Below are 20,808 nucleotides of genomic sequence, written 5' to 3'. Positions count from 1 at the left end.
TAGCCACCATGTATTTCTGTATAAATACATGTATAGTTTAATTTATGCTTAATGTATATTTTGCATTTTAATGAGTATTCTATACTAGTGGTTAATTTTAGTGTACACCTAATATAGTTAATTTTTAAATATTATTTTTTTAGTTTAAAGAAGTATATTTTATATAATAAATTGAACACACTATAATCTTATTTTAAGGGGCCTACCACTATAAAACTTTATACGCAAAAAGTTTTCCAACATAATTTTAACTTCATTTAGTCTTCGGTTATTCTTATTTAACTATTATATTATAATATATTCAGGTAACTATTCAGTTAGCACAACTTTGAGTATAAAATATATGTCTATTAGAATTTTCTGTGTCTGTTAGGACTCACTGTGTCTGCTAGGGTTTGAGAGTTATACAAAATCAGAGTATTTTTTGCATACGTACTAGTATGATCAAATTATGTTGCATTAGTTTTCTTTGTTTCCTGAGCGTATTAATGGAGTTAGGAGAGTCTTCCTACCATCAAAATTTTTCTGTGAATCTAAATGTCTCAGAGGAGGAGGAGAAAACTTTAGTGTTAGATGAGGAGGATGTGGGAAGGGAGTGGAGAATTGTAGTAAAAACCTTATCGAAAGATTAATAGCGGATAGGAGTATCTCTGCGGGAACAATAGAAGCTGCCTTCAACGCCATTTGGAACCAACCGGAGGGATTCAGAGTGAAAGCACATGGAGATAACATCTTCTAATTTTTCTTTGGGAAAGAATCAGAATTGATTCGGGTGGAATGGATCCTCTTGGCTTTTCAAATAATATATGATTCATCTGAGAAGGTGGTATACAAAGATGTAGATTGAGAATGAAGATTACTCTGTGTTATCAAGGTGGATTCAATTGTGGAATATGCCAGAGCATTGCAAAAAGATTGAATCTACAAAGAAGATTGGAGGAAGGCTAGGAGAAGCGATGGAGTCAGACTACTTTATGATGAAAGGCAGGGAGGATAGAATAATGAAGGTTATAGTTAACACTGATGTCAACAAAATCTTAAAATAGTCTATTAAAATTGCTAGCTCGAATAGAGCAGTTTTTGAGGTCTCCCTACGCTATGAACGACTGGGAATATATTGCATCTACTGCAGATATATTGGCCACAAAGCTAGAAACTGTTAGGTATTCCTAGAACAGTCCAATCAGCAAGATCATATGGAGGCCGAATGGAGTGGGAATTTGAAAGCTTATCAGATGGGATGGAGAGTTTTGGAAAATAAGGAGAACGATAATCCAAACAGAGGTAGAACCGAGAGAGAATCAGTAAGTCCTATGAAAAGATCTACCCGAGTAACTCTTTTGAAAGGTTTTTCTCAACTGTCAGTGACAAATCTTCTAAGATAAAATACAAACCAGATTCAAGAAACCTCACTAAACCTTTCTATACATAATCAAACCTACATACCTTTTTGTCCAATCAGAATTTCAACAACCAACCCAACGCCAAACTACAGTGGCTAACGCCAAAATCCAAACACTCCACAAAGACCAAACACACGACCTATAATACCGAACACAAATCCAAGCCAGGACACAAAGCAACACCACTTCATCAAGGAATATAACCTAAACACAATGCCTACAATAAATATTACCACAAATGACCTTCCCAACCAAATTACCCTCATTCCACAACTATTTAATTTCGGAGCTAGGAAAAAAGGAGGGATCGGTGGAATGGAAGGATGTCAAGGCGGGAGGGGACAAGGGGATGGGAGAGGAGGGGGTTACAAAGAGAAAGATAAAGCATCTGGTACGCAGTATTAAAATGGTTGACTTTATTAACCCAATTTTGGGCATCAAAAGAGGCATGGTGGTAGTGGAGGAAGAAAGGGATGAAAGAAAAGAATTAGTGCTGCAAGAATACAATGCTGATTGGGGAATGGGTGCCTACCCAAATCAGGCACCCAAAGGTCAATGAAGATGATTACGTTTGCGTGGAATTGCCGGAGTTTAGAAAAATCCATGACAGTTTACAACATACAAGAGATTAAAAGATCCCATTCTCCTGAGGTGATTTTTCTTAGTGAAACGAAAAATCATTCCTCATTTGTGGAGAGAAAGCCTAAGGAATGTGGTTATGATGAAATTTTTTGTGTAAAGCCAAGGGGGTTGGCCGGAGGATTAGCCTTGGCTTGGAAGGAAACCATAAAACTGGAGGTGATTAGAGCTAAAGATTTTTTCATTTTGTTCTCTATGGAGGACCATGAGAGGTAGATTTTTCGGCAGATTGTTGGGGTCCATTTACATATTTTTGAACAGCAGAAAAATGAGCAGTACGGAGTATTATTATATGCTATTAGAATGTGTGGGATAAATACCTACTGATTGGAGATTTCAATGCTATTATAAATGCGGAAGAGAAGGAATAAGGGAGAGATAAAACCCCACAATCTGCCCAGGGCTTCCATGACTTCATCAACAATGGGAACTTAATTGATAAAGATTTTGTCGAGAAGAAGTATACTTGGTGGAATAGGAGTTGTCAGGAAAGGATAATATGGGAATGAATTGATAGAGGGCTTATGTCAATTGACCTTAGAAGTGAGTATCCATTGGTAATGATCACACACTTAGAAGATAATGGATCATATCACAGGCCGCTGCTGCTATGCTCCAACCCGAATCACAGTAAAAGCAAAAAACAGTTCAGATTCCAAGAGAGATGATGTAAAAACAAAGAGGTGGACATCATTGTAGAAAATAGTTGGAAAGAAGATTTTCTTGATGTACTGCTTATTCTAAAAACTCTAGATAGAAAATTGTGAAATGACAAGCATCTAGTACTAGTAATGCAAGAAAGAAAATAGAAAGAATTGAAAAGGAACTGGAAGCAATGAAAAGCGACCCAACCTCGACCAACAAAACACAGATGCTGGTGCTAGAAGAATAATTATCAGAGGCTATCATTAACGAGGAGCAATTTTGGAGAGAAAAATTACGGGTCAAATGGATAAAGTAGGGAGACCAGAATACCAATTTTTTTCACGCAAAAACCAAAGCCAAAAATAGAAGAAATAAAATCTGAAAACTAGAGAAAGACAATGGAAAGTGGTGGATGACTCCAGAGACATTTGGAGTAAGAGCCCAAAACTTCTTTGAAGACCTCTTTACTACGGGGGTGCCACAAGACCCAGAAGAAATGTTTGCAAGTTTTGGAAGGAAGGTAACTGCTGATATAAACCGGAAACTCACTAAATTGTTTGGTGAATACGAGATAAAACAAGTTGTTGTCTCGATCAACCTAGAGGCAGCTCCCGGAAGTGAGTGTTTTACGGCAAAATTCTTTTAATTTTACTGAAACAAGATTAAAGGGAACATGATTAGTGTTGTCAAGAGTTTCTTTGGAGGGGGGAGACTGCTTAGGAGTTTTAACCACACTAAAATATGTCTCATTCCAAAGGTGTCGAACACAACTACCATGAACCAAGTTAGACCTATTAGTCTCAGTATAGTATTCTATAAGGTAATATCTAAGATTCTGGTGTATAGATTTTAGCCTTATATGGATGCTTTAATTAATGCTAATCAAAGTGCTTTCATTCATGGAAAATTAATTAGTGATAATATTTTAGTAGCCCACGAGTGTATGTATTTTTTGAAAAATAATGTTAGAAGTTTTGAAATTGTCTATGAAAGTTGATATGAGCAATGCCTATGATCGAGTGGAATGAAATTTTGTGTGGTTCCTAATGGGAAAAATGGGATTTCATTCTAGATGGATTAGATGGATTAAAGAGTGTGTAACTACTATGTCTTATTCTGTTATTGTGGATGATTTTTCTAACGAATTTTTTAAACCAAGCAGAGGACTCCGACATGAGATCTTCTCTCACCATATCTTCTTTTAATCTGTACAGAAGTATTATTCTATCTGCTCCACAAGAGAGAACAGAATAACCTAATTTAGGGAGTAAAGTTGACTAGTAGATGCCCATCTATTTTCCACCTGCTATTTGCAGATGATTCCCTAATATTTTGAAAAGCCACAAGAGTGAATTGTGATAATCAATTATTAATCTTTCAGAAGTATTGTGAAGTCAGTGGGCAAGTTGTTAATTTAAATAAATCTACTATTTTTTTTCAATAAAAATACTAATCAACAAGTTAGGGCAGAACTAGCAGCAGCTCTTTAAGTTGCTAATGTAAGTGTTCAAGATAAATACCTAGATTTACTGTCTATTGTGAGTAGATCTAAGAAAGCAACCTTTTCATATGTCAAGAAGAAAGTGATGAAAAAATTACAGCACTGGAAAAGGGTGCTATTATTAGTAGGTAGGAGGGAAGTGTTAATTAAAGCAATTAGTACAACTATACCAATATATACATTAGGCTGCTTTAAGCTGTTGAAAACTTTTTTAGATGAACTTCATAAACTAATGATTCAGTTTTGGTGGGGCCAAAAACAGAATGAACGACGAATGCAGTGGATAAGTTGGGATACAATGATCAGAAACAAAAAGGATGGTGGTCTAGAATTTAAAGATTTAAAAGCTTTCAACCTAACTATGTTGGCTAAACAGGATAGGAGGTTATTAACTAACCAGCAAATTTTATTCTGCAAAATTCACAAGTAAAAGTACTTCAAACATACCTCTTTTCTGGAAGCACAACCAGGAATAAGATCGTCTTGGGTCTGACAGAACTTGTTTGTAGGAGGAAAAGTGCTAAAAAAAGGTAACAAATGGATAGTCTCCCCACTTTACCTGATGCAAATACACGAGGACCCTTGGTTCGGGACAAAATTTTCTTTTAGGGTTCCGAAAATGAAAATAAAAATGAATAATATTTCTGGGTAACTCAAGTAATTGATGAAGCAGGAAGATAAAAGTAGGAATCAATCTAACAATTATTTTCTATAGAAACAACCCAAACAATCTCGCAAACATCAATTCAAGATGGAGACAAATCCATTAAATGGATTTACAATAATTCTGAAGATTATACAATTCAAACAGGGCATAAAGTGGCGTATCAATTTTATCACCTACCTGGTAATATTCTTCATCCACGGTTTGAAGCTACTCCCCTATGGAAGCAAATCTAGAAAATGAGAGCCTATTCAAAAGTGAGGAACTTCTAATGGAGATTTGCTCACAATGGCCTAGCAGTTATGACAAAAATTCATCAAAGGATCCCCATGTCAGTCACGTCTATCCTCGTTGTAGAACCTACCTAGAAATTGCCCTGCATGCCCTCCTCTTCTGCCCAGTCAGTAGTGCGGTGTGGGACAAAACACAGCTAGTCAGTTTCATTTCTACCAACCCAAATCTGCAGCCGTGGGAGTGGTGTTTGAAGCTCATCACCCAAATTAACTTAAACATTCAAATGAAGAATGAAATCTCTAAACTTAGCTTGCCTACCTTCTATGGAGTTTATGGCTGAACAGGGATAAAAGTGTGTTTGAAAATAGAAGTCTGGATCCTGAAAAATTTCTATCCCAGGCTACATGCATGGAGGAGGAATTCTCGAAATTGAATCTCTATCTGTTACACTCTCTTTGATTGAGTTTCGTGACTTTTTCTTTTACTTTTTTTCTCCAATTTTCTTTGAGATTTTGTTAAGTGATACTAGCTAGCTTTAGTTATGCATTGGAAAATTTCCTTTCTTTCGTAATGAGTTGTCCGTAATAGCAATTGAGGTAGAGTAAGAAATTGAAAGCATGAGTGTGTTCTCATACATTGATGCAGGAAGTAGAATTGAAGAAGAAGGAGACTTTGAAACGTGGAAGGTGGAAGTAGTAAAATGGTGAAACTGGAAGTGAAAGTGAAAGGATAAAACCGAAACTCATTCATTGAAAATTGTACTACTACAGTACTCAAAAATAAATTAATACAATATATATATATATATATAGTGAAGTATCAATATAAACTAATTAATCTCTTATATTCATTCACAGCCTCCCCTCAAACTTAGTAGTGGATTGAAGAATCACTCTAAATTTGTCTCGAAATTTGTGAAATAGAGATGATGAGAAAGGTTTGGTGAAAATATCCCTAATCTGATCTATAGAAGGTATATGGAGGACATAAAGTTGTTTTTAATTTACCATCTCTCTTAGACAGTGAAGGTCAATTTTCATGTGTTTGCACCTAGTATGAAGGACCGGGTTAGCCGCTAATGAGCAAGCACTTTGATTATCACAGTAAATAGTAGGTGCTATGGATTGTGGAATTCGAAGCTCCTTTAGAAGATACTGTATAGACACTAATTCTGACTGAGATGCTGCCATGCTCCTATACTCTGCCTCAGTGCTACTACGACTAACTTTGGCTTGCTTATTGCTCCTCCATGATACCAAATTGCTTCCTAAGTATACACAATAGCCAGTAACTGATTTCCTGTCCTCCAAATCCCCTGCCCAATCTGCATCTGCGAATGCAAGTAGTCTCAAGTTAGTACATTTTTGAAATTTAATACCTACTGATACTGTACCTACAATATATCTGCGTTTGACAGCTTTCCAGTGCTCAATTGTTGGAGAGTGCATGTATTGAGAGACCTTGTTCACAGAGAAAGCAATATCTGGTCTTGAAATAGTCAAATACTGAAGTGATCCAACAATCTCTCTATACAGTTTTGGATCCTGAAAGTGTTCAGCACCATCTGATGTAAGCTTTAAGGCTGAGATCATAGGGGTAGGCATTGATTTTGCAGTGTCCATTTTGGCTTTTTGTAATAGATCTCAAGCATACTTTTGTTGGAAAACTATAATGGATCCATCTGCTAAATAGGAGAATTCTAACCCAAGAAAATAACTGAGTTTTCTAAGATCTTTAAGCGGAAAGATTTTGTTAAGATCAGAGATAAGTTTATCTATTTCACCAGGGTCACTTCCAGTGACAACAATATCATCTACATAGGCTAAGAGAAAAGTGGTAGATGTATCAGTATGTTTAACAAACAATGAAATATCACTTTTGGTTCTAGTGAAACCAAACTGTAATAACGTAGCAGTCAATGTATTGAACCAAGCTCTTGGAGCTTGCTTCAATCCATAGATTGCCTTGTTCAACTTACAAACCTGTGATGTATTTCCAAATTGGTAACCAGCTGGTGGATACATGTATACCTCTTCTTCAAGAATACCATTCAGAAAGGCATTATCAAAATCAAATTGTCTTAGTGTCCATCCACGTGATAGAGCTATAGTAATTACAATTCTCACGGTAGTAGGTCTCACAACTGGACTGTATATTTGGCTGTAATCTATGCCTTCAACCTGCAAAAAATCCTTCGCAACTAATCTGGCTTTGTACCTGATGATGTTGCCTAATGGATCTCTTTTTATAGCAAATACCCATTTAGAATCAATAACAGTTTTATGCTTTGGTGGTTCAACTAAATTCCAGGTGTTACATCTTACTAAAGCTTAGATTTCAGCATCCATTGCATTTTTCCAATGTAAACACTGAAGAGCTTGTTTAACATTTTTTGGGATATTGTTAATCAAATCATAAGGTTCTACTGAAGTTATAGCTAATGCTTGAGGTCTATTGTTTCTGGTTTTTGATCTTGTGAGCATATTATGAGTATTAGAAGATGTAGTAGAACTAGTGTTTGTAGGACTTTCAAAAGGTAAACAAATTTCAAGACCTGAAATTGGGATGGAAGAATTCTGATCGAGGCTAGTACTAGAAGAGGTATGCTTAGTAATTTGAGTGTCAGGACAGGTAGTCGATGAGGTAGAATCTGAGATATCTAAAAGAGGTAGAGTTTGGAAAGGGTTAGAAGTCTTGGGTAAAGTTTTGAATGTAAAAGCTGGCAGATTTTGAACTGTATCATGATTCACCACTAAATTTTTATTGTGAAATAGAGAATTGTAAGAAAATTCAGTTTTATCAAATATCATATGTCTTGAATAGTGAATTTTCCCATCTTTAGTCATGCACTTATAACCCATGTAGTTACTAATAGCCAAAAAATAAGCACTTTTCTGATTTGAAAGCAAACTTTACTTTATTAGAAGATCTTAAATAAGGAAAGTAAACACATCCAAATATTTTAAATAATGTTATTTTATGGAGTTAACTTTTTTGCATTGTTAATTTGAATGGCAGTTCCACTATTATTGTTTTATGTCATGAACAGAAATTTTCGACCTGTGCAACTAGTTTATATATATATATATATATATATAGTTCAAAAAGAACATATCCTCACAAGTAGGGATAGACCTATCTTATAAGGAGAGAGGTCACCTGCCCCATTTTAGAATTTTGAAGAAAAAATAAAAATTATGATATTATTTTTATTCCCATAGTAAATTATAGATAATTTTTTTTATAAGATTTATCATAAAAAATATTTTATTTAGTTAAACTTAACTTGGAGTAATGTTTACTTTGTTAAATCTGATTTAATATTCAAACTAAAAATAAATAGATCAACTCAATAAAAAAATTAATAAAAAGGATAATATATTTTTTTTAAACTAACCAATTAGTTAATTAACAAACTAAAAGTTTAATTTTTAAACATATATGAAATTATTAATATCTTTTTTCATCTTAAAAAATTATTTAATGTAAGAAAGAACATTATCTATCTATCTATTAATTAATATTATCTACTTTAGCTCTTAAATTACTCCTTTAAAACCCGTTATTTATGTTAAAAAAATTTTTTTTGCCATAAATATTATAACAAATGAGTTTTATAATTGAGTAAGAGGTAATCAATAATTAAATTTTTTTGATACCTAAATATAATTCTAACTTCAAATTATAAATACTAGTGTATTAATGGGTTTGACGTGACTATTAATTAGCTTTTTTATTTATTAAATATGTGTAAAAATAGTAAAAATATAATTAATTGAGAACATAGGATAACAAATTGCTTATAATTTAACTAAGATTTTGAGTTCAGATTTTAGAAATAGCAAAAAAAATTATTTTTTAAAAATCGTATATAATAAAAGGTATTTTTTAAAATAAAAATTGTGTACTAATTCTTTTTAATTTCTATATCTCTATTCTCTATTACAAAAAATATAAATATTAATATTTCAACAAAATTTATTTTAATATATTTTCACTTCCACTATTAAAATTTTTTGGGTCTATCACTACTTACAAGAATATATGACACGGAAAAAAAAAAAGAAATAACTCTAACTAACAACAAAAAATAAAGAAAGAGAAAAAACATTACATAAAAAAAACTAAATTCATCAACTAAAATAAATGTAAAAATGAAAACAACAAATAAAGATATAATTTTATACATTTCTAATATCAACTTTGTACTATACAAATTTTAAATAGAAAAACATTAAATTTAACATTAATTTACTTATATTTTAATTATTTATAAACAATATAAATTTATTAAAATATGCTATATACTATTATTAATTTAGGAAAAGTATAGGGTACCAACATATCATCTGTCAATTTATTACCAACAATAATTAATTATTATATTTTAAACATATATATAAAGAGACACATTCAAAAAATATAAAAACACTTTTATTAAACACAATCATAAAAAAGACATTTTTATTAGACACATCCACAAAAACACTTCTATTAAACACAGTTATAAATAAAAGTTCGCAGAAGTTGGCAGAAATGCTGTTGGTAACCTAGCGGGATTGATTAATTTATCATTCTCTGCATCGCGTATGTCTAACTCTAGTACGAATAAAATGTTAAGACATGAATTGATAGTGAATAATGATGGCAGTCCTGAAAGAAGGAGTATAAACAATGAAAGGAAGGGTTAAAACTTAAAAAAACGGATGAATTTGCTATACATTACATTGGATGAAAATGAAATGACATGGTATGATCGGAAAGAAACATAACTAAGAACACATGGACTATGATGAGAGTGGGGTTACAATGAATTAATAATATTCATTCACTCTGTTTTTCAATGGCTTTCAGAAGAGCTTCTGTAAGGTGTGTTACGTCCAGAGTTTGGTCGTTTTCTTGTGGCACAGCAATAATGGCGTCCATGCTGAAACCACCCTCGCATGATACTTTGGCATTCTCAACATTCACACTCATTTCTTCAAATGCCTCCAATATTGAAACCAGCTTCTCACCCCCTTTCTCGCACTTTATCCTCACCACAAACCTTCCACCCTTCACCTTCTCCACTTTCACTACTTCCTTCTTAAGGGAAACTGCATCTTCATACTCTCTTTTAATGCTTTCCAGTGCCACCTTTAGCTTGTATATGTATACAATACTCCTTCTCTTGCCCTTCAAAACATAAACAGTAATAACTTAATTGGTTAGAATAGTGCATATGGAATGTAAAGGAATAAGGAAGAGTAAGTTTGGTTACTTTGAGAGAATTATTAGAGTTGGCAAGTGCTCGCAGAATGTGAAGTTTTCTGCGCAAAGATATCCTTCTCTGAACCCTGCAAGTCATTGGTGAGTTCCTTCCTCTCTTTCCTGCTTTGTGTGAAGAAGAATGTTAAAGGTGGGGTTCATGCCATGGGGATTTATATAGTATATTAGGTGGTGAATGTGAATCTGTCGTATATGAAAAACTAATAATTAAATAATTAAAAGCACCATAAAGCTCTTCTTGATTATTCACCCTAAAACACCTTTTTAATTTTCTCTTGGAGAAGGAGTAGGAGAATATATTGGTATTGGTAAATGGTAATAATAATGCTCTCTATCCATAAAGTGCCTAGCTCCATAATTGGTATTATATTATTTAATTTGGATTATTAATGACAACATTATTATGAATGGAATTAAAGTGCATGCACCCCTTAATGGAATATGTACAGCAACAACACAAGAGAAGACAATATGTCTCTGGTGCATGGTGAAAGGGATTGGTAGCAGAAGAGAAGCTAAACAAAAAGAAACAAGGGACAAGTAGTTGTCATATTCATCATGAAACTGTTAAAATGTTGCATGGGAAGTGAAGCAAAATAAGTGATGATGGATGGATAGGGATGGTCTCAATCTGCAAACAGTACAGTGGTCAATATGGGTACATAGCATATACCAGTCACTGCACCATTAACCTTGCCCCTTCAGTCACGGGCTTGTGTTTCCTTTCCCTTATTTTTTTGTTTTTGGTTTCTTTCTTCCATTCCCCTTCACTAGCTAGTGGCCAAATGTTTTATCACATGCACTGACACCATTCCCTGTTTTATTCTTTATACTCTTCTCTTCTCCACACTTCTTATCAATATCAGATTCTCTCCCTATAGGCAATTAGGCATGGCCTACCTCCACTCCCATTAAATTCCTAAAGTATAACATTTATTATTATTATTATCATAATCATTTTTATTTATGTACTACAAATTCACATGCATGATGATAGTTTCTTAATGATATATTCTTTGATCACCTGGGACTAGGGAATGTATGTGAAATCAATGCATACTTAACTATTATATTCACAACCATAACTACATCTTCTCTTGTTTTATTTGATGCACACTTCTGCACCTTAATGATTTAAGTAGTGTTGCATGTATTTAAAAATATATAGTTCAGTTACATCAATAACAAAACTGTTGGAGCCAAAATGGATAAGGAATGGTATATAAAAGAATTAGTAGTTTATTTATACATTATCAATACACTGAGTAGTTACTGACACATACAATAATGCATGAATTGATGATATATATGATACATGTGTTATTTAATTAATCCAAGTAGGAATGATCCTTATGGAATCAACAGGGGGTGGGATTGGCTGGTCATTCTCTATAGCTAGAAAATGCCAAACATATATAACATAAAAAGACAATGGAAAAGGAATTGTGAACTGTTATATATCCCATTATTCTTGCACAGCCAAGCACTAGAGCTATATATTTGTAGCCTTACAAGGCAAAAAGAAACTTTGGAATTTAGTAGTTGCATGTCTCCTTAAATTGCTCTTATTAGCCTTGTTTTCTTCTAGGCACTAACCTCTCTTTTTTGAAGGATACGTATAGTAGAGGGCTACTATTATCCTTGTTTTTCATACTATTTTGTTTGTATCAAATGGAAATGGTAGAAAGATTTCATGTTTCCACTGGTTTAGCCTTGTCTACTTGTGCTTGACGCATCTCTCTCCAAATTGGAGATTGATTTGTATTTATTTATTGGCTTGTAGCAAAAAGATCCTATGCACTTTTTTTTATCTGCATTTCGTCCATGGAATATAATCCACCAGACTCACATGCTCAAAATATGGATTATGGAGGCAGTAGTTTTCTGTAAAGTGAAACATGTCTATGGGCATGGTCATCGTCATGTCTTGGGTCTCTACTTCGAGGCAAAAGATCTACAAGCATGTGTAAATTGGATATTATTTTGCCTCAGTATTAAAGCATCATATATATATATATTTATAATACGTTCTCATCAAGTTAATCATTTGTATGTAGATTTATTTAATTTTAGAACAGCGCAGCCAAAAACGTGGCCAATAACGATGTACATTACATGATTTAATCACCATATATCACATATTCACATTAAATCTCATTCAAGTTTATATATGCAACTATCCAACAAGGGTGTGTTTGTTTTGGCGTTTACAAAGAAAAAAGTACCTTCAAATTTTTTAAAAGTTCCAATTTTTGTTTGATTTTTTTTTATGAATGTAAAAATAATTTTGCAGTTAAAACTATATTTACAAAAAACAACCATTCTTAACTTTTACATCTCACTAACTAGAATTCAGCCATTGACTCTAATCATTTATTTTGTTTTTACCAACCTTACTCTTTATATATGTTATTATTTTATTAATGAAATTTTATTATTTCTCTTTATATAAACTCAATTTTTTATTTTTTATTATTTTTATTTTTTATTAATTTTTTTGTTTGATATTATATACTTTTATAATTGTGGTTTTTGTGTATTATATTTATTATTATCTTTTTATAATATAATTTATTAATCCCATTAGATAAAGTAAATTAAACAAAAAAAAATTAACCATAAATAATAATAATAATAAAAAATTATAGTCTACAAAAAAGAGTATTAAGAGAATTAAAAAATAACATTATAATTTAATGTCATGTCTTTTTTAGTAATTATCTATCTAAAAGTGATTTTAATTAATATTATCCAAATAATATTTAATTTATTAAAATCAATTTTAGTGTAAAGTTGCCAAGACACAAACTTACTTTTTACTAAAATTAGTTCTGTAAAATCACTTTTATTCAAATTCCAATTTAACAAACTTGGCGGTAAGTTTTTTTTTTTTTTTTGGGTGATAGAAGGGGGCTGAAAACCCTAAGAAAAAAAAAACAAATTAACTAGAGCCCCTTAGGATGAGGATACCAGACAAGTCACGCCTTAGTAATATAGCAATATCGAGAGGAGCAGCTTCAAAAATATGAATATCCAAGGGGAGGTCATGACCTTTCTTGGCCAAGTTGTCAGCAACAAAATTCGCCTCTACGAAGGAGTGGAACCAAGAAATGTTCTGTATCCAGCTAGCAAGGACTGCAATATCGTCTACAAAAGGAGCACACAGGCGGGAAGGATGGTGACCCTTCTTTATGAAGTTAATAACTGTGATAAAATCAGACTCTACTTCAAGGGATGTAATATTATTAGCGGCAGCAAAAGACCACGAATAATCCCCCATAGCTCCACGTACATAATCGAACAACTCCCAAAATTGACAGTAAAATCTTTTATAAATCGACCCGAGTGCTCTCTGAAGACACCACCACAAGATGCACTGTTCGAATGAGCAAGAAAAGACCCGTCCACTCAGTTTAATAATATTCTCCAAAGGTGGTTTTCAAGCAATGACAGGTTTATCAGTATGGTTTGATTTGCCTTTAAGAAGAGTATACCATGAGACTTTGATGATTTCATCAAAACGAGCTTTGACTTGATCCCTCCTAGCACGAACCAGGGTGTTATCTCCCTCGAAGATAAATCTATTTCAGAAGCTTACCAAATGGAGGAGCTCGTGACACCAAAAAGACAGGGCCAATCTCCATTCAAGGTTAAGCTCTGGAGGAGCCAGTCATGCAGATTGAGGTGGAAGAAATTAATCAGACCAGCTACATTTATAAAGGGAAGCCATATACCTGTAGCGAAGGAGCAACTCCGGAGGACATGGAGAGTAGTTTCATCCAAGTTAATTAACGAACTCACCCGATTAGCATAAGACTTTAGAGGACCGATATTCGGCACCCAATTATCATTCCAAAAATTAATTCTAGAACCGTCTCCTATGTGCCAAATATAGTTCTATTGAACATTAGCCCAAGACTTACGAATCCTTTTCCAAAGATTATATTTGTTCCTCTTTCTTTCCACCTTTGGAATAATACCGGTGCCACCACCATATTTAGCACGAATAGTTTTGTCCCATAGAGTGTCTCTTTTTTCTATAAGATCTCATCTGACTTTCATCATAAAAGCACCATTTATCAAAGATGAATGACGAATGCCAAGCCCTCCCAAAATTTTAGGGGTGCAAACTTTATTCCAATTAAGAAGATGTATTTTTCTGTAATTTTTTGTATCTCCCTAGAAAAAATTCATGTATTTACGATCAATCAAATTACAAGTAATTGAAGAAAATAAAGCAGATTGCATAATATAATAAGGAATAGAAAAAAGAACATATTTCACCAAGGTACATCTCCCGTCAAATGAAAGGGAGGAAGCTTTCCATGCTTTGGAGACTTTGGAGTGGAGGATTGGTACACCCAAATATTTTTTCAGATCATTCATTCTTGAGAACGGTAGAGAATTACTAATCCCGGTTCTAACTTATGACCAACATTCTTAGAGAAGAAGATTCTAATTTTTTTTTTACTGATAGTTTGACCAGAGCTAGCATAAAACGCTTCCAAGCATCTATTAATAATATTGGCTTGACCTAGACTTGCTTCCGCAAACAAAATAAAATCATCAGCGAAACAGAAATGAAAAATATCAGGAGCGTCCTTTTTCAGGCATATGGGTTTCCAAAATCCATGGTGGACAGCAGCGTTGATGAGCTGAGATAAACGCTCAATGCAGAGAACGAAGATATACGGAGAGATCAGGTCACCTTGTCGGACACCTCTAGAGGGGGTGAATTCATCGAGCTCTTCCCCATTCTAGAGAACTCTCATCCTTGCAGATGAGATACAATACTGGATTAAATTGATGATGTGGGGAAGAAGCCCAATGTCCGAGAGGGTGTCCTTGATAAAACTCCATTTGAGTCTGTCATAGTCTTTCTAAAGATCAATCTTGATGCCCATCCAATCTTTAGAACTTTTTTTTTTATTTCTCATAGAATGAATCACCTCTTGGGTTATAATGATATTATCTGTGCTATGTCTCCCGGAAATAAAACTACATTGAGTTAGAGTTACTAGCTTTTCCATGACTTTTCTGAGTCGATTAGCAATGATTTTAGTGATTATTTTGTAGGACACGTTGCATAAGCTTATAGGGCGCATTTGTTTGAGACTAGTAACTTGTTCAGTTTTTGGAATGAGAGTGATTAAAGTCTCATTCACTTCCTCAACCTTTTTGGGATTAGCAAAGATCTGATGCACCAAAGAGCACAAGTCCAAATCCACTTGATCCCATTGGCTTTGGTAAAAGATTGCTTGAAGCCGATCTCTACCCTGAGCTTTGAAGCTCCCCATATAAAAGACAACCTCCTTAATATTCCGATCTGAAATGTTCCTGCCAATACTATTAAAGTCATCTACATTAAGATGCGGAAAAACATTATGAAGCACATAAGGAACATCAAGGAGAGAATCATGATAAAGATCAGTAAAAAAGGTAGAGGCCATACTTTCTAAAACATTATTATCAGTTATAAGGTTATCATTAGAATCAAGGAGAGATATCACCTTATTTTTCTCTCTCGTTTAATAATGGTTGAACTGTGAAAGAACTTTGTGTTACAACCACCAAATTCAATCCATTTGCACCATGATTTTTCATATCAAAGGAGCTCTTCTTGAGAAAGTACTTCTTCATTTTCTTTCTAGATATCATATTGGAGTTTTTCAAGAAATTTGTTACTTTCATGAGACAGACTTAGAGTAATACCATTCAGTCTTCTTAGGAGGGTTCTTTTCCTCTTAAATATGTCCCCAAAAACTGTTGAATTCCAATTTTTCTAGAGAGTTTCTGAAACTGTTAATGATGTGTGTCCAAGAATTCTGCATATTCCAGGAATCCGCCACCAATCTCTGGAAATCAGGGTGTGATAAGTATAACCAAGCAGCGATGAACCAGAAGGGTCTCCTGTACCTATTATAAGAAGCGTCAGTGGAAAGTTGGAGATAGATAGGAGGATGATCAAACTTAAGGCGAGGTAAATGTATAAGAACAACTTCAGAGTATGCCAGCTGCTAATCCAAATTGCACAAGCCTCTGTCCAATCTCTCCACCAAGTCACCCCTCTTCTAAGTGAACGGCCATCCCATGTAGCCTAAATCCACCAAGCCACAATCCAAAATACAACTCTAAAAATCAAGATAGGCTCCTGAATTTGCTCTAAGAAAACCCCTGTGTCTTTCAAAATCATGTAAAAGAGCGTTAAAATCACCTAAAATTCACCATGGAAGATTGATAGTAAAAGCCAGTGAGTGCAGAGTAGTCCAGAGAGATCCTCTACTAGAGTGTTGAGGGTTTCCATAAACAGTCGATAGGAACCAAGTAGAATCATTGTTATCAGTAAGCCTGAGGTGAACAATTTGCCTATTGTGTTTTAGAACGTCCACTTTCCAAGAGCTCTAGTCCCATAAACACCAAATTCCTCCTGAATGACCATTAACTTCTAGAATAAAGGAATTGTCAAACCCAATTCTTTCATGAATAGCAGCTCCACGCAACCTACTTACATGAGTTTCAAGCAGAATAATGAAGTTAGCATTATATTCTCTTCTAATGTCTCTAATAAGAGTAGGGAAGGTTTTCCCTCCAGCACCTCTATAATTCCAGCTTATAATTGTCATTATAAAATAAAAGTAGTAGAAACAAGTCACTATGGACCGAATCACGCCGAGGCATGAGCCTGAGATTTCACTTCGGACTTAGCCGGAACATCATCGCCATTCTTAGGATGTTTAGCCTCCGAGATGCATTTAGCATTATCCGGCGGTCTTCCACTTGTGGACCCTGAGCCGCTCCTCAGTCCCCACTTCCAATTTCTTCAATGTGGCACCAGAAGGGGAATAAGTAACCAGGGGGTTGCTGTAGACCGAATAGTCTTCAAAGGGAGATTTGCCTCCTTTGCAACAATATACGCCTCATATTGCTCACGTCCAAATTGCCGCATGGAGTCCATGACAACCCCCTCCATGACAACAATATCCGGATTCTTTGGTTTAGGAACAGGAGAAGGGATGATGTTAAAGGTTCCCCCCGAAGGGGTATTAAGCTTGGTAGTGGTTTTAGAAATAGGCTTCACTATTTTGTCATGTTGGGCTGGCCCAACCTGATTGGAGATAGGTTTTCTTTCATTTTGGGGGTTTTTTCCAGCATCTTTCTTGAGGATTTTTTTTGTATGGGCTTGAATAATATCTTTTTTTTTGGACTTTGTTAGGAAAGGCCCCATTCTCGGTATTCGCAAGAGCTTCAGCTTTAGCATGCATTTCACTATCCCACGTAATTAACGTTGTTTCTTCATGCAGGGCATTAAATCTCAACCCATATTCCATCACGTGATTGTCTTCATCATTGAAGGATCTTTGATTGGAGTTAGGGTCAGGACGCTGATTTCCTCCCGAAATACTCGTATCCATGCTACCCTTTTTTTTCCTTCTGAGTGACCGTTTAACCATCATCCAAGGCCCAAAATTGGGATGATTTTGATTATTATTGAAAATATTCTGATGATTAGAATCTTGGATCTTATCATTAATTCTCGTAGATTTACCGTGATTTTGATGATCAGCATTAATGTTGGGCTCTTCACCATCGGCACCTTCGTGACTCGTCGGAATTTCCATCGGAGTTTCATTACAACCATCAGACCTGTGACCGTATTTCCTGCAAGAAAAGCAGATTTGATGCAGGCTTTCGTACTCTATATTCAACATTACCCCAAAAACAGAAATTCGAGGAACTAACTACTTCCTCAGATCGATTTCAACACATATCCTCGCAAAATGGTCTCAAGAATGAATTGATCAATTTTTAGCATATGGCCAATTGTTGAACCTACTCTCCATAGGAACCTGTGGTTATAGAGCTCAATTGGCAAGTTGGGAATGTGGATCCAAGCAGCAATTTTCCTAACTTCTCTCTCTGAGGACAAAAAGAAGGGCCTCCAACGTTGAACAATAAGATAGTGTCTCGCAATCATCCAAAGACCCTCCATCAAGGCATGATTATAGTCACCCTCATCTGTAAAATGAAAAAAAAATAGTCACAGTCCATGTCAATAACATTGATCTTACTTTTCTTCTCCCAATCGCGTTGGAGGCATTGTTCCATGAATCCCAGGTCCACTCGTTTGCCAATAACTTTGACCATAAGTGCAGAGCGCCATGGCTTACACCATTCGTCAAATCATCTTTAAATATCGAGATATTAGGGCACAGATCAAAAAGCTTCTCTGTTTGGTCATCCATCTCAGCAAGATTGTACCATTCATCCTCCGGGTTTGGCTCATCTGCATCAATGGCATCTATGACAATGTCCTCGCCGCCGATATTAAGGCCAGTAAGTTTGAGGAGGGAGTCCTTGTAAGACACTTTAGTCGTTGCAGTGGTGCACTCATCGGTCTGATAAGTAACCTCCATGTCTTCATTAGGTTGATCAATGTCAGTGTGGTCTCGCGTTTTGACTTTTTTTAGTACTGCGTTGCACTAGATCTTCCTCTTAACGAGAAACCCTAGCAAAGCTTTCTTTCATATTTTCTTCGATTGCAACAATGTTATCTAATAATACAATAAATTGTATTTGTAAGTTTGTTTTATTACAACTTATTTAGGATTACTGATAGAATAAATCTCAACAACCAAGTGATTTACTTAACCAAGTCCAACCAAGTCATTTACATATATGCGTTCTTCGCCCCCGATGCTGGGTTTTCTTCTTCTTTTTCTTTTTCGTTATTTTTCTCTTTCGTTATCGTGGTCACCACTACCACTACTACCTCCTCCTCTTCCTCCTTATTTTCTCATTGGAATTTTTTCTCCTCCTTCTTTTATCATCATCGTCATTACCACCACCTCCATCTCCTTCTCATCTTTCTTTTCTCATTTGACTTTCTTCGATCTTCTCCTTTCTTTTCCTCCTGCTCCTGCTCCTCCTCCATCATTATTATTATCATCGTCGCCTTCTTCTTATATGTATAATAGAAAAAAAAAGAAAGAAATAATGAAAAAAAAGACTTCTTATATGTATAACAGAAAAAAAAGAAAGAAATAATGAAAAAAAAAGAAGAAAAAAATACAGAATTAAAAAAGATATTTTTGTACTTTTTATATTCTGATAAGTTCTGCATAATTTAAAACCCTTCCTCTTCTTCCTTTTCATCTTCTGCTGCTTCTTAATTCTTCGTCTTTTTCATCATCGTCATCATCTGCTTTTCTTTTCTTATTCATTTTTTCCTTCTTGTTTTACCTTCTCAAGTTTTATTTTTGTTTTACTCTTTTAACAAGAATAAAAACAAAAAAATCAAACAAAGAAGAAATACATAATGCAGCAAAATTACTAAGAAGAGGATGAATCTACATTTACTCAACCAAAAGAAATAAAGAAATAAGGAAAAAAAGAAGAAGAAAAAAATGCAGCATTAAAAAAAATATTTTTATGCATTTGTAGCAAAATTTCAGTGTAAAAACTAAGATCTTTATGTATTATTGTTAAGAAATTTCGGTGTATTTTTATTTTGACAAGTTTTGCATAATTTAAAACTCTTCCTCTTCCTCATCTTCTGCTACTTCTTCTTCTTCTTTTTCATCATCATCTTCATCTTTTTTTTTTCTTATTCATCTTTTACTTCTTGTTTTACCTTCTCAAGGTTCTTCTTGTATTACTCTTTTATCAAGAATAAAAACAAAAAAAAAATCAAATAAAGAAGAAGAAGAAACACATAATGCTGCAAAAGTGGATTCTGGATTTAATTTTATAGTTAATTGAGGTGCATTCTGAAAACAAGCTCGGACCAAAAGTGTACCTTATTTAGATCCAGAATACACCAAAATTAAATCTAGAATGTACCCAAATTATTAATGATAACCCTCTTAAAAACTTGTGTCATAATTAAAAAATTTTAATGTCAAAATTAAAAGGCTTATGTGTAACGTTAAAAAATTTCGGTGTTATTTCCTAATAAATTCTATATAACTCAAAGCTCCTCTTCCTCCTCCTTCTTTGTTATTATCATCTCCTTCTTTTCTTGTTTATATTCTTCTTATTTTACTCTCTGAATAAGAATAAAAAAATAAAAAATCAAATAAAAGAAAAAAATACATAATGTTGCAAAATCAATAGGAAGAGGAGGAAGAAAAGAAAAAAAATACAGCAATAGCAGTAACAATAAAAGAATGACGATGAGAATAAAACATACGAATAAGAAAAAGGAACGCGAAGAAAAAGGAAGAAGAATGCAAAGAAGGAGGAGGAGGAGGAGGAATGCAGGATACGAACGTTGGAGAAAACGCAAAGAAAAAGAAGAACCACGAAGAAGAACGGCGTGATTTCATGCGCTTACTATGTAAGTGAATTTTGTTAGATTAGGGTTAACTTGGTTGGATTTGATTGACAAAAAGACTTAAATATATAGTGAGACTATTACTATATTGGTACAGAGAGTTCAAATTATAACTGTGATT

The 20,808-nt window shown here is 34.2% G+C and overlaps 1 protein-coding gene across 1 annotated transcript; it reads right to left on the bottom strand.

The window, feature by feature from the left end:
• Positions 1-9,781: 9,781 nt before the first annotated feature.
• On the bottom strand, positions 9,782-10,460 carry LOC107634830 (transcription factor bHLH35-like protein). Its single transcript, XM_016338243.3, has 2 exons — positions 10,347-10,460; positions 9,782-10,261 (listed from the first exon to the last, which is right to left on the bottom strand). The coding sequence occupies exons 1-2, from the start codon at positions 10,431-10,433 to the stop codon at positions 9,911-9,913; spliced, it is 438 nt and encodes a 145-aa protein (XP_016193729.1). The 5' UTR covers positions 10,434-10,460; the 3' UTR covers positions 9,782-9,910.
• Positions 10,461-20,808: the final 10,348 nt, after the last annotated feature.

The sequence above is a fragment of the Arachis ipaensis genome, chromosome B10, assembly GCF_059453495.1.
Source record: "Arachis ipaensis isolate K30076 ecotype BB chromosome B10, ASM5945349v1, whole genome shotgun sequence".
In the NCBI taxonomy this organism is placed as follows: domain Eukaryota; kingdom Viridiplantae; phylum Streptophyta; class Magnoliopsida; order Fabales; family Fabaceae; genus Arachis; species Arachis ipaensis.
Note: the sequence above shows the minus strand (reverse complement) of the source record. Positions and strands in the feature narration are given on the sequence as shown.